This window comes from Vombatus ursinus, unplaced genomic scaffold, assembly GCF_900497805.2.
Source record: "Vombatus ursinus unplaced genomic scaffold, bare-nosed wombat genome assembly UNPS02014774.1, whole genome shotgun sequence".
Classification (NCBI taxonomy): Eukaryota; Metazoa; Chordata; class Mammalia; order Diprotodontia; family Vombatidae; genus Vombatus; species Vombatus ursinus.
Window position 1 is genome coordinate 4,580,148 of NW_020954552.1, and position 12,734 is coordinate 4,592,881.

The 12,734-nt window shown below is 37.0% G+C and overlaps 1 protein-coding gene across 1 annotated transcript in view; it reads right to left on the reverse strand.

Annotated features, from left to right (window-relative positions):
- Nucleotides 1-12,734, reverse strand: part of ADGRV1 (adhesion G protein-coupled receptor V1) — a 645,475-nt gene that overhangs the window by 117,061 nt on the left and 515,680 nt on the right. The window contains exon 75 of the mRNA XM_027864178.1: nt 2,670-2,791. Coding sequence (XP_027719979.1) covers nt 2,670-2,791 — 122 coding nt within the window. The remainder of the gene's footprint in view (nt 1-2,669; nt 2,792-12,734) is intronic.

Consider the following 12,734-nt stretch of genomic DNA (forward strand, 5'->3'; position numbering starts at 1 on the left):
TAGGTGAGCCAAAAGTCAGAAATTCTTTAAAACAAGATAGATCTACCAATCCACAGAGTTTTCACTAGGCTAATCCATTAGGCAAATGCATAACTGTATTCGTTAGTCTAAATTTCCTGCAGTAAAGTGATCAAGAAGAATCTGAGGGCAGCTAGGTGATGCATTGGATAGAAAAGGTGTACTTGGAAATGGAAAGACCTGAATTCAAATTCTGCTCCAGATACTTACTAGCTGTGTGACCCAGTGCAAGTTACTTCCTCTCGTTCTGCCTTAGTTTCCTCGTGTGTAAAATGGGGATAATAATAGCACCTACCTCTCAGGGTTGTTGTGGAGATAAAATGAGATAATATTTGCAAAGTGCTTTGAAAACCTTAAAGCACTACATAAACGCTAGTTACTAAGATTATAATTATTAATAATAATGTTATTGAGAACTGTTCAAGGAAATGACCCTTCCTCATGTGTCATCCTTACAAAAACACATGCCCAAGTACCTCAGGACACTTATGATACCAGAATTCCTCATAGGGGCTCTTGTGTTGTGAAAAATGTACATGTACGGTAGGGGAGATTGAGGCAAGAGTACATTAAATGGTGTACACAATGATGACATAAGAATTGATGAAGAACCCAGGAAAATAATTTATACTCTTTGAGAAGCACTACTATCATTAAGTTCCTTTCCACTGATCAATTTTTAAAAGTATTTCACTATAATAGCATGTTTAGGAAATGACTAAGTTTCTTGTCTCTTTTTATTTTAAATCAAATAATTTCTTAGTTTTTCTTTTTTGACAAAATGAGAATTAAAAAAAAAGTGTTGCTTTTTAAGTTTCATTCTTAATCACTGAGCACTCTGTTGTTGAGTGTTGAGTGTTGAGCTTATATTGAAGTCAAATACATGAATATTTATTGATTATATTAAATGCAAGGTTTACTATACCTGAAAATGCTCACCCAACTGTGATTATGCTATTAATCTTTATGTATACAACATTTACACACACAGTTTGAAACATATTTTAATTTGTACACATGTGCTTATATATTCACTGGTGTCCTGGATTTTGGTTATGGTGATTGTATTTCTACACATTTTAATTATAAGGTCTCCAAAGGAGAGAGTTGGTTTTCTATTTTAATATCACATAATTTTTTAGAGCTGAAAGAGAACTTAGAAGTGATTTAGTCTAAACTTCACGTTTTCCAAAAGACCCTGAGAGGTGGAGTGATTTATTCAATGCCAAACAACTAGTTAGAGTCCAGTCAGTATTGGAACCCAAGGCTCCTGACCCAAAGGTGAGTCCTGCTTTTCCTAAATCATGCTTCTTCTCTTCACACAGCCTAGCCCAGAGCTGTACACATAGATAACCAATAAACATTGCTACATCTGATCTATACAACCAATAAATATTGGTATATTTGATCTACATAGCCAACAAATGTTGGTATATCTGCAACAGCCCTTCAAAAATGTTTGGCCAGAAACCAATTTTACTTTTTCTAAACTTGTTAACCTATTTGCAATGCTTCCTCTTCCTGATTTCATGTTATACTATTTTGGGGCTACTTTATGTAAGCCAAGAAAACAAACCACACAATCGAGAGTTGGTATGGAACAGTGAGAAGAACAAGGGGTTTGGAATCTTAGGGCTGGGGTATCAATCCTGGATCTGATACTTCCTGCTTGTGTGACACTGGATAAGCCACCTTTCTGGGCCTCAGAATCTTCATTAATAAAATAAAAATGTTAGACAAATTAATCTCTAATTATCCTTCCAGTTCTAAATCTATGATCTCAATTCTTCACTTGAAAATCAGTCTCAAGCCTGGATTCAAGTCATACTATAACCCTAAGTGGGTCCTATGGTACTTTAGGTACAAGTACGATAACTACATTTTGCAACATCAGACTCTTCCAAAGATGCTACAACCTAGGACAGATTTTTCCACTTTATAAATCTAAGAAAAATGCCTTCATTTGTTCCATTTGTTCATTTCAGTTCATAATTTCTTTTCCATTTAGCAAGAGTAACAAAAAAGGATAGCTTTAATTCCTGCTATGGTTATATAATTTCTAGTTATACTCTCCAAGCATAGTCACGAGACTAATTTAAGTCCCTGAGTTGTGGTGTTACAGAAAGTGGGGGATGTCAATCATTTTCCATATTGGCCCAAAAGAATTTCATGGCATTCACACTGTCAGATTTTGAAAGAGATTGCCTTAAATACTATGGGTATTTTTCATTTTCAACATATTTATGTTCTTGGGCATTAAGGGCAGAATCTCAATCCTGAGATCAAAATATATGCAGAAGATTTATAGTGTTGCCTTCACTAAGTTCTGCAAACATAAAATCAGGTCCTCTATTGGGAGCTGGATTGCATTGAAAAGAACCTATAAAAACAGTATACGTTTCTATTGCAGTTTTGGGGGGAGGATACCAAAATGCAATATATTTCCCCATGTAAAGAACAGTTTGGGTTTGAATCTAAATTTCAAATACTGAAGATTTTGCTTCTAGTGGGGCTCTATTATGACATCATACTAGTACAAACTCACCTACATCTGCCACTTGACACATTTAAATGAAACTATCAAGTCTCAAGTTCATTATCTAGTCACAGATGAGTATGTTTTCCAGAACAGGACAAATACTGAGTCTTACCTGCAGGCTGTTAAAAATGACGAAGAGGACCAGCATCCAGAGGTGTCTATAAGCCATGTGTAGTCCTCCCCAAAGCCATGTAATGGAAATCAGAGCAAACAGGTATAAAATCAGTGGGATTTCTAGAAATAAGAAAAACAGTTTCAAAATATTGACTATGTACAGAGATTCTTTGTTGGTCCCTTTCTTGTGACATTGTGGAAATATATTGAGAATAATAATGAAAAAGAAATATTGGAATTCTCATTCCTGTGCCCAGTTGTGATAAGATGTATTACTACGTTGACACTCTTTCTTCTTTGCACATGGGTGTGTGAGTAGGTGAGTAGGATGTAGAATGATAGGAGCTGTTCCTCTCCTAGACTACCACCTGCTGGACTATTCACAAAATACCATCGACATTTGACTATAATGAAAATACATTCTAACCCAACTGTAATAGTGATACTCCTACAGACTCAGAAACCAGACAGGTAAGAGGGAACCAGATACAAGGCCCTCTCCCACTTGTCAGGGCTATGTGCTGAGAACAGAAATAAAAATGAGATAAAAGATTTGCTTCTGTTAGGAAAAAAATAATACCAAACACATCATCTACTTTTCTATTTAATGAGAACTGAAGCTGGGAATAAAGCTAAGCACTGGAAGTGGAAATTATTTTAACACATTGCCCTAGATATTTATCAATATGTTTCAAGTATGCTTCATTTCAGCATATTTTCAGTGCAAATTTCCCCTTTTTCTTTTCTTTTCCATTCTCTTCTTTATGGGTGTTTTAAGCTTAAAAGGGGGATTTTAATATTCATTTGGTAGATCATATAAGACTCAAAAAAGAGTAGATCTCTGTAAAATGATGGGCTTGAATTAACTGATATCTCTGAACCTTTCTGGTTTTAAATCTATAGCACTATGACCTTAGACATTGATGAACAAAAGTTCTTTCCTGCAGTGAAATGTCAGCTGAATGGACTCTGAAACTGGCAACTCTCTGGACAGACCTCAAAGTCCACATCTACCCATATCTTTGAGTCCAACCTAGAGCCATATGTGCTACTATTGATGCAGCTTTATCATATTTGAGAAGTAAAGGGATTTATAGGTAAAGGAAAATAAGTGAGACAGTGTTTCTTTCTCGGAATCACTGATGTTGCTTTTCTGGTTTGTGATTCTCATTGTAAAAATAAGATAAGAATCATATAAGCAAAATCTAGTATAATTACAGGAGCCCATGTCATGGCTCCCTTATAGAAGGGCTACAAAAAAGGTACCTAGAGATAGCTAATTTTCATGTAGATTTGCTTTTAGTACAAATAGATATTATTCAATAAAAGGACTACATACATCTGCTTTTACTTATGGCAAAATACCCAAAGTCTGGAAAAATGCCTGAACCGTGGTCAAATAATTTGCCAAAATTGGTCCACAATTTGTGCACTGAATTTGTAGACTGCAAACTTTGTACCCACTATGCACACACAAAATTCTATTTATGTCTCTGTACACAGTACAAAGGGACATGTACATTTTTGGATGAACAAACAGGGCAGCTATCTTTGAAAATCTGGTCCCTTTGCCTCTATGAATGCCTAGAGCAAAGTACAAGGAAATCAGGTGCTGGGAAAGTCCTGCTGGGTAAGACGGCATCATGGAATGACACTTATTAGCAACACCCATTTTATTTTGAAGTTCTACCACAGTAATGACTCTTCATTTTTCATTCACTAGAAAGAAGAAAATTGAAACAGACACCTAGGTTTCCCGCTATAAACAGCTCAATATACCAAAGTACAGTGCCAAAACTGGTTCTCTGAGGGTGAAAAATAAATAATTAGGAGCTGGTTGACTTCAAGTGGGATCTGTTCATACCTTTTTAACCTCTGTAGAATAAAACAAACCTGACTTGATTTCAAAGGCCTTTGAAAGTAGGAAAAGCAATAAGTGAGAGTAAAGTGGGTTTGGAGAGTAGATAAATAGTGTATTCATGTAATGAAAATGATCAAGTTTTATTATTATTAGGATTACAGAATTTAGAGCTAGAAGGGACCTTGGAGAGCATCTAGTTCAATTTAACACATACTTTTATGTGTTGTTAGCCTCTCCCTTGATAGAATGTAAGTTCCCTGAGGGCAGGAGTGGCTTCATTTTTGTCTTTGTATCCCCAGCACCCAGCACAGCCCCGGGTATATATCAGGTGCTTGATAAATCCTGACTGAATTGTTGACAGGAACCTGAGGCCCAGAGAATTTAAGTAAATTTCTCACATTCTCAAAAGTAGCAAACTGAGTATTTGGATCCAGGCCTTCTTGCTCCATGTTCAGTGCCCTTTCTACTACCTAAAGCAAGCATTTCAAAATAATTGAACTACTAATAAGTTTCCTATTAGGTTTAAACTTTAGCTTTCAGCAATTTGAGTATTTATAGTCTTGCAAAGGTAGAAATGATATTGTAAAATGCTATGAATTTTTTTAAATGTATCAATCTAGAGTAGTATCAGCAAATTAGATCACTAACTAGCAAAACCTCAAATTAATCTAATAATGATCATTTAAAATAGGAAAGAATAATATATTTGTTTGAGATATGGTAGTGAGAAGGCTAGGAAATAAGGCTGCCTATATAACAACCATGTCAAGAAAGCCCAACTTGGGTCATTTTTAGGAAGATAGTATTTTCAAAATCCAGTGATGAAATTAAACAAAGAAAAATGTTGTGTTGGACAGGTGCCTAACTTAACTATGAGTCATTCATGAGAAAAACTGGTTTTAAAAGGTGGTAGCAAAAACAATTAACTTCTTAAAACCTGCAAAGAAATTTTAACTTCTCATGAGATTTATATGTTAAACTTATGTGGAAGAAAGAAAAACTGAATTGATATCATTTATTTCTACCGTTTACTATATCTAACGGAAGGAGTAGAGGTACTTTTAAGTTGGAAAATAGGGATAGAATTGTGTTCATTGCATTTTTAAAGAGTCTTGTGCAGCATTTAATGTTCCCTGTAACTGTAGACCTGTTGTATTATTTTATACCACTAATAGTAGTATGGGGATGACACCCTATAGAAGTGAGCATGAAGTTCAGTCTGTGTTTACCATCCTTTCTAAAACTTGTTTAAATTTTACCCCTTTGGCCTTTTAGTTCAAACAATTGGAGAGGTGTTGTAGAAACATACTCTTCAAAGTAAAACAGGAGAACCCAATCTGAGTCCCTGAGGACACAAGATGGAGGACTTCAAGATAAGGAGTAGGAATGAGTGCGGAGGGGTGTGGACTGTGGCTCCTTCATTTTGAAATTAATAGCATTTAGCAACAGAGTAGTTTCAGGGTGCTAAGATTTCTTGATAAGAAAGTACTTAGTGTGTTTCTGGGCTAGCAAGCTTTCTTGACAAGAGTTAAGTATTTAATCAAGTTCTGAATAAACAAGGTATAGTCACCTACCTGTGTACACAAGTCAATAGAAAAATGAGACCCAGATTTCAGGGAAGTACCAAACCAGCATCAGGATGGTGAGAGCCCGACGAGTTAACACAACAAAGGTAGTATAGGGGAATGACAGTCTCTGCAAACTATTCCAAGGAAAACCCAAAGGCCTAATTTCAAGAGTTATGAGATCCAGCCAAGATTTCCTAAGCTAGTTCAAATTGTAAGAATTTCTCTTTTCATTGTCACATTCCTCTAATTAAATAGAGTCTTTGCAAGTGTATGTAAGGGGCTACAGGTCACTCTGCTTACTCTCATCTCCATCAACAATCCCAATGAGTCATCTCAACAACTTCTATCTTCACAATATTATGTCTCACAAATCTTTTGCAAGGGCTCATCTATTCCTATACCACTTTGGGTCTGTTTTGGGAAGAACTCCTGTTTCTAATGTACTAATGTAATCTTCACCCTAATGAAAACTTGAGTTCCCCAGTTGGAGGAATTCTGAGCATTAGTAGTTCAACATCAAAGGAAAGGTAGTTTAGGTGGACAGTAGTTCATCTTACACTGTATAATTTTCATTATCAAAGGTCTATTTCTGGTTCAAACCCAAACTGTAAGAGCATACGCCCTGACTTAAACTGCCTAAGAGGGTCCACTGAAGCAAAGAATAACACTAGCATATCTAGTAGGAGGTAGCTAGGTGGCACAGTGAATACAGCACTGGGCCTGGAGTCAAGGAGAAACGAATTCAAATCTGACCTCAGACATTTACTAGCTATATGTGACCCTGGGTAAATCACTTTACCTCTGCTTTAATCCATTATAGAAGGAAATGGCAAATCACTTCAGTATCTTTGCCAAGAAAAGCCCATGGACAACATGGCCCATAGAGTCATGAAGAGTCAGACACAGCTGAATGACTGCACAACAATAGCAGGATATCTAGCATTCAACTTATCTAAGGTTTCCAGTGGCATTAGTTTGAAACATGTACCATTTTGAGGATTCAAATCTCTTCTAAAATAGGATCAGAATAACCCCAAGGAGCCTAATTGCAGGGGCAGGTATTGGAAACTCTTACTCAAAAACAGATCCCAAGGATCCCAAATACTATAGAGGCACAATGACCCAGGGGAAACCCAGAGCTCACCTTGCCCTAGGGGTGATTCAGGAACAGGCTCAAAGACCTAAGGAAAACCCAGAGCTAACTTGGCTCTAAGGATGATTCAGGAACAGGCTGGATTTCCCAGCGTAGGTTACATGCTAAAAAGACGCAGATAGGTCTCTTTCAAGTCTGAATTTGCAGGCCAAGAAGCAAGCCAGCACTGGCACAGGCCGGTATGGTTTCCGTGGGCGAAGGGTAGGGAATGTAGGGCAAATTCTCAGTGGAGTCATTCAATCCACTGAAAACATAAATAGCCATATGACTTGCCATGGACTCCCAGTGGTTCCATTGTATGGTGTAAGGAAAGCTTGTGTGGATGTTTTATCTGACTGTGACTTATTAGAATGAAATGTCAGATTAATATGGTGCAAGCCTAGGATTATGGTCTCATCTTGAAATGGCTAGATGTAATTTTCAATTTACAAGCTATAATTTTGTGTCTAAGGAGGATAACTGAGTTAGCTGAGACATACCCACATGGATCTTCCATTAACTGTTATTAGAGCAATTCTACTTGAACCACATACTTCAAGGCTGCCAGCTAATATTTTTTGGAGGGGGACAAAGAAATCTGTAGCTCTCAAGAAGAGTCAAATGTTTTGTTTTCTTCAAATAAGAGAAAATATACCATAAAGGTAGGAAAGAATGATCTTCTTTCATATTCATAGCCAATTTTCAGGATATCAGGTTTCATATAATGTTATTATGAGGAGAGTTGTCAGAAAAATCTGTTTCAAGGCAAGGATGAAGTCAACTAACTAACACTGAGGGCTGGTTTAACCGAGTTTTTTGCTCAGTTTGCTGGCTACTCTGAAGTCGGAGGACTGAGCGCTCATCTGCATACAGACATGCTCAGACGCTGAACTGGGCCAGTTTTCAGCACACTGCATAGTTTTGTAATGCAGGGAAAACTCAGAATGCATCTTTCAACATGCCTACAGCCATGTTTAGAATCCCTCTTGGATGTCCTAATCAGAAAGTCTGAAAATGAGGCTTTCTCTGCATCTGACCAGAGCTTAATCAGTGAGTTATGCTTAAGAAGCAGTTTTCATAAAAACATCACACAGCACTTTGCAGTCATTGAAATGAAAGGACTTCTCAATAAAAGTCCAAGTTAATAATGCTGAATGAATCAAATTAAATTTGATCAAAGTCTTAGAAAAATTAACATGGAAAAAATAAAGAATTCTAGAGGCAATTACTTTTTAAGTTAGTAAGTTAAGAGAGGTCTGAGGACTTATCTCTGGGGAAACTCCATCTTAACAATGTTTCGCTAGGAATTCTCTCCTGTCCAGCGATTAGCCTTCTAAACATTGCAAAACATTTTTCCCAGTGAGATGGAAGCTCAATTTTTTTGTTTTTATTTTTGTTGTCATCTCTGCAGCCTTTGCATTATTGACAACTTTGCAAAGTGTAAATACATGACGTCCACTGGTCTGTTGTCACTTTTGATAGCCACAATGCTAGTATATTCATTGAAGCACGGTTTGAAAATCACATTACCACTCCCCTAACAGGAAACAGGCTAATGACTCAACCTTTCTGTTGCTTAATATCTATACTTGTAAATTGGGGAAAACAATACCTCACACCATTGTGCTCACAATTACCTAACTTAAGTGATCACAGAGTACTCGGAAATCAACAATATTGTATAAATGAACAGTACCCCGTACATTTAATATATGGCATGGTACCTAAGGACATGGTGTAGAATTTTAGATATATAAGTGAGTGAACTAATTACCCTTTCTTAGTGACAATTTTGGATCCTCTCTTCACTATAAGAAAAGAAGAGGAATCTAAATACGGTATGTTTCAAAAAAAAAAAAAAAACCTCACTTAAAAAAAAAACCTAGGTATGGTAGAATCCCCAGACAGAAGCAGGAAATTATTGTGTAGGAATCTGAGATGGGAACTGAGAAGTAGAGATGTTTAACTTCATTAATAATATTTATGTATTTGTGGTGAAAATAATTAAATCAATGACTCCAATTTTCTGGGTGTATATGTGTATATATGTGTTCAAAGAATGAACAAATTTATAGCTTAAAATTTCCTGAGCCCATTAATTTGGGGGTTTTCCTCTTCTCACTTATGTGAGGAATGTAAATTGTTACTGTTTATGTTGGTTCACAGGTGTTGTAAGATTAGCAAATGTAAAATAGTTTCTATAGCTTATTTATGCCCAAGGCTTCAAAACCGTATGTTGCTACATGTTTTTCAAATGATGGAGGTCATGCAATTATAAAGTTTTATAAAGTACACCATCGGAACAAAGCATCTTAAAAACAGTAATAGCTGGATCTGTGCATAATCTGGCATTAGGGAGGAGGGGGAAAATAACCCAAACTACTAACCGGGTTTATAAATTAGTGAATTTGAGGATCAGATATATTTTCTTTTCAATTACCTGTCGAACTTCAGCCACACTGATTTACCCTAAATCTTTACAGGAATGTACAACAGTGTTTTAAATTACCACTAATCACCTCTAGTCTTCCTTATGACCTAATATCTACTTTCTTTTGAAGGCAATATATCCTAATTATAAAATCACAATATTTGCTCTCTTGAGGGTTATTTATTTACAATGCACTTTTCATTTGGCTTCTGTCAAAGCTCATTAAAAAAAAATCTGTTTAAATATGACCTCTCACAGTCAATGGAAACATTTATACTGAGGGTAGGCAAACTTGAAAAAAAAAATCAGAATCCAGCCAATCTTTTTTCTTACTGTCAGACCAAACAAAATTAACCTTTTAAATGACTTAAATTCATTCAGAAAAGCAATGGTATATTATAAAAAGTCTATTTCTATCACTGAACTTTGAAAATGTATATACTACACAGACCATAACAGACTACCAAGAGGTAGCTAGGTGGCGGGTGAGTAGAACTTTGGGCCTAGAGTCAGGAAGACTTGAATTCAAATACTGTCTCAGACACTTACTAGCTCTGTGACTCTGGACAAATAATTTAACCTCTATCTGCCTTAGTTTCTTCAACTGTAAAATGGGGATAATAATAGCATCTACTTCACAGAGTTGTTGTAAGAATCAATTTAATATTTATAAATCACTTAGCATAGTGCTTAGTGTATAATAAGTGTGCGTTCTCTTTCCCTTCTCCAAAATAATCCTAGATAGTGAGTAAATTCAAGATTTCTAAAGGGATTTATGATTAAATTCATAATATCTTCTGGGTAGCTAGGTGGCACAGTGGATAGAGCATTGGGCTTAGAATCAAGAAGATTCTTCCTGAGTTCAAATCTGGTCTCAGACATTGACTAGCTGTGTGACCCTGGGCTAGTCACTTCACCCTGTTTGCCTCAGTTTCCTCATCTGTAAAATGAGCCGGAGAAGGAAATGGCGAACCACTTCAGTCTCTTTGCCAAGAAAAACCTCAAATAGGGTCACAGACACAATTGAAAAATGACTGAATGAACTAAGTAACATCTTGTATTATTAATTCCCATTACATATTTTCAGAATATTGGCCAACTCTATTGTCCTAGTTTCTGGATCTTCTTCTAACTGTAGGTTGCTACAGTGAGGGGAAAATGGTCCTTAGAGTCATGTAGGCCTGAGTTAAGTACTGACTCCGCCAGATCCTAGCTCTTTCAACCTGGGTAAATTACTTTGATTTCCTAGGCCTGAGGTTTTTCATCTGTGAGATGAAGGGGATCAAATGATCTCTAATATTCTTTCCAGCTCTAACAGTAGAAGTCTAAGCAATATCATCTAAAGAAACCCATGACTTTGCCAGATGCTCCATTTCATTAAAAGTGTCATGCTATGAACTACTATTTGTGATTATGCATACTTTGAAATGCTTCTCCAAGGTAATAAAGTGTTCCTACAGGCAATAAAGCCAAAAATCAGCAGAGAATCCAAAATTGGAAGATGGGCAATGAAAAATATGCAGTACGCTTTCAAAATAAAAATTTTATTCAAACAGTGGAGTTTAAAATTTGGAAGATTAAATACCAGTGTTATAGCCTGCATTATTATAACACAATCCCCATCCTGTCACCAGACCATAAGAGTCAATCTCTCAGGAAAAAAAAGCCAACACAGAGTTGTTTATGGTAATGCCATAAAGAATTTTAGAGATAAAAGAGTCGTCACAATCTGGTCTCTCTCCTAGCTTGTGTGGTTCTGCAAAATGTTAACCAAAAAACCAAAACAAAACAAAAAAACCAAACCCTCGAGCACCTGATTCTATTTCGTGACTTGGCCAGTGTACGTTAGTAGGAATAGATGACTTTAGTCACCTGTAAAAAGGTACAGCTGGGTAGAAGAAACAAACACAAATAACCTTTTTAGGCAGCTTTTATAGGGATATAAAGTAATGGTTTATCTTGTGGTCTGTTCAAGGGTGAATAAAGAAGAATGTGAAGAGGAGTTCTTAAATCAAAGTGGAGTTTAAAAGTGAGACACAGCACAAAATTTCAAATTTAGATTCTCAGTGGAACTCCTTTCATAGGAGCTGAAGGAAGAGAGTTAATAGCCCAGAAACCTTACTATTACTTATGACAAGAACAACGTTTCTTTCTTCAGTCTTGCAGATGGTAAAATTATTTGTCTAGCTAATTTCAATAGTAAATGAGACTTTTGCCATGCTAGCTGTGTGGTACAGTGGGAAGAGTGCTATGTGGAGTCAAAAAGACCTGGGCTTAGTCCTTGTTTTAGTCCCACTAACGGTGGGATAACCTTGGGTGAGTCACTAAATTCCTGACAGCTTTGATTTCCTCATATGTAAATTGAGGCAACTGAACTAGATGATCTCTGATGTGCCTTCCTGCTCTGGGTCTGCATTCTGATGATCCTGTGCCTTACCTGAGTTGCTGTTTGTCATTCGTTTTAGAAGAGGACCAGTGACATCTTGGGTGATGTCTTGACACTTGCGTGAATTGGATTGAAGTGAGACAGAATTGCAGAAAGTCTTGAGGCTCACTCTGTCTTCCAGAGTCATCAAAGTCCAGTGACAAGACATTAATCAAGATGACTGGTGATAGCCCAGGATGAAGAGGATGACCTTGTTGTCTTCAACATCTGACCAATCTCTAAGTGCTCCGGAGAGCCTGCTTCAGCCGCCTTTATGGCCATTGGAATAAATTGCTCTCATCTGCCCATTCCATTGGGACGAAGTCTTCACATGCTTGGGACAGACAACCCCTTAACTCACCGACAGGTTCAAGACTTGTCAGTTACCCTCAACCTGGTTTAGCCTGTCTGCTGAGACAATTTACTGGGGTGTGGCTGCTGCACATGCTTCTTGGAGCCACAGGTAAAAATTGGGTGTAGGTAGACACCAAAGGTAGGTGAATAGTCCTGAAAAGGGCTCAGCAAGCCCTCATACCAGAGGTGCTAGTCCTCCCTGAACATCCCATATAGCCTATCTTAATTACACAGACCACTGAAGATCCATGCTTCTGAGACTTGAGGAGATCAATCCATTCTTCCCTGGAAC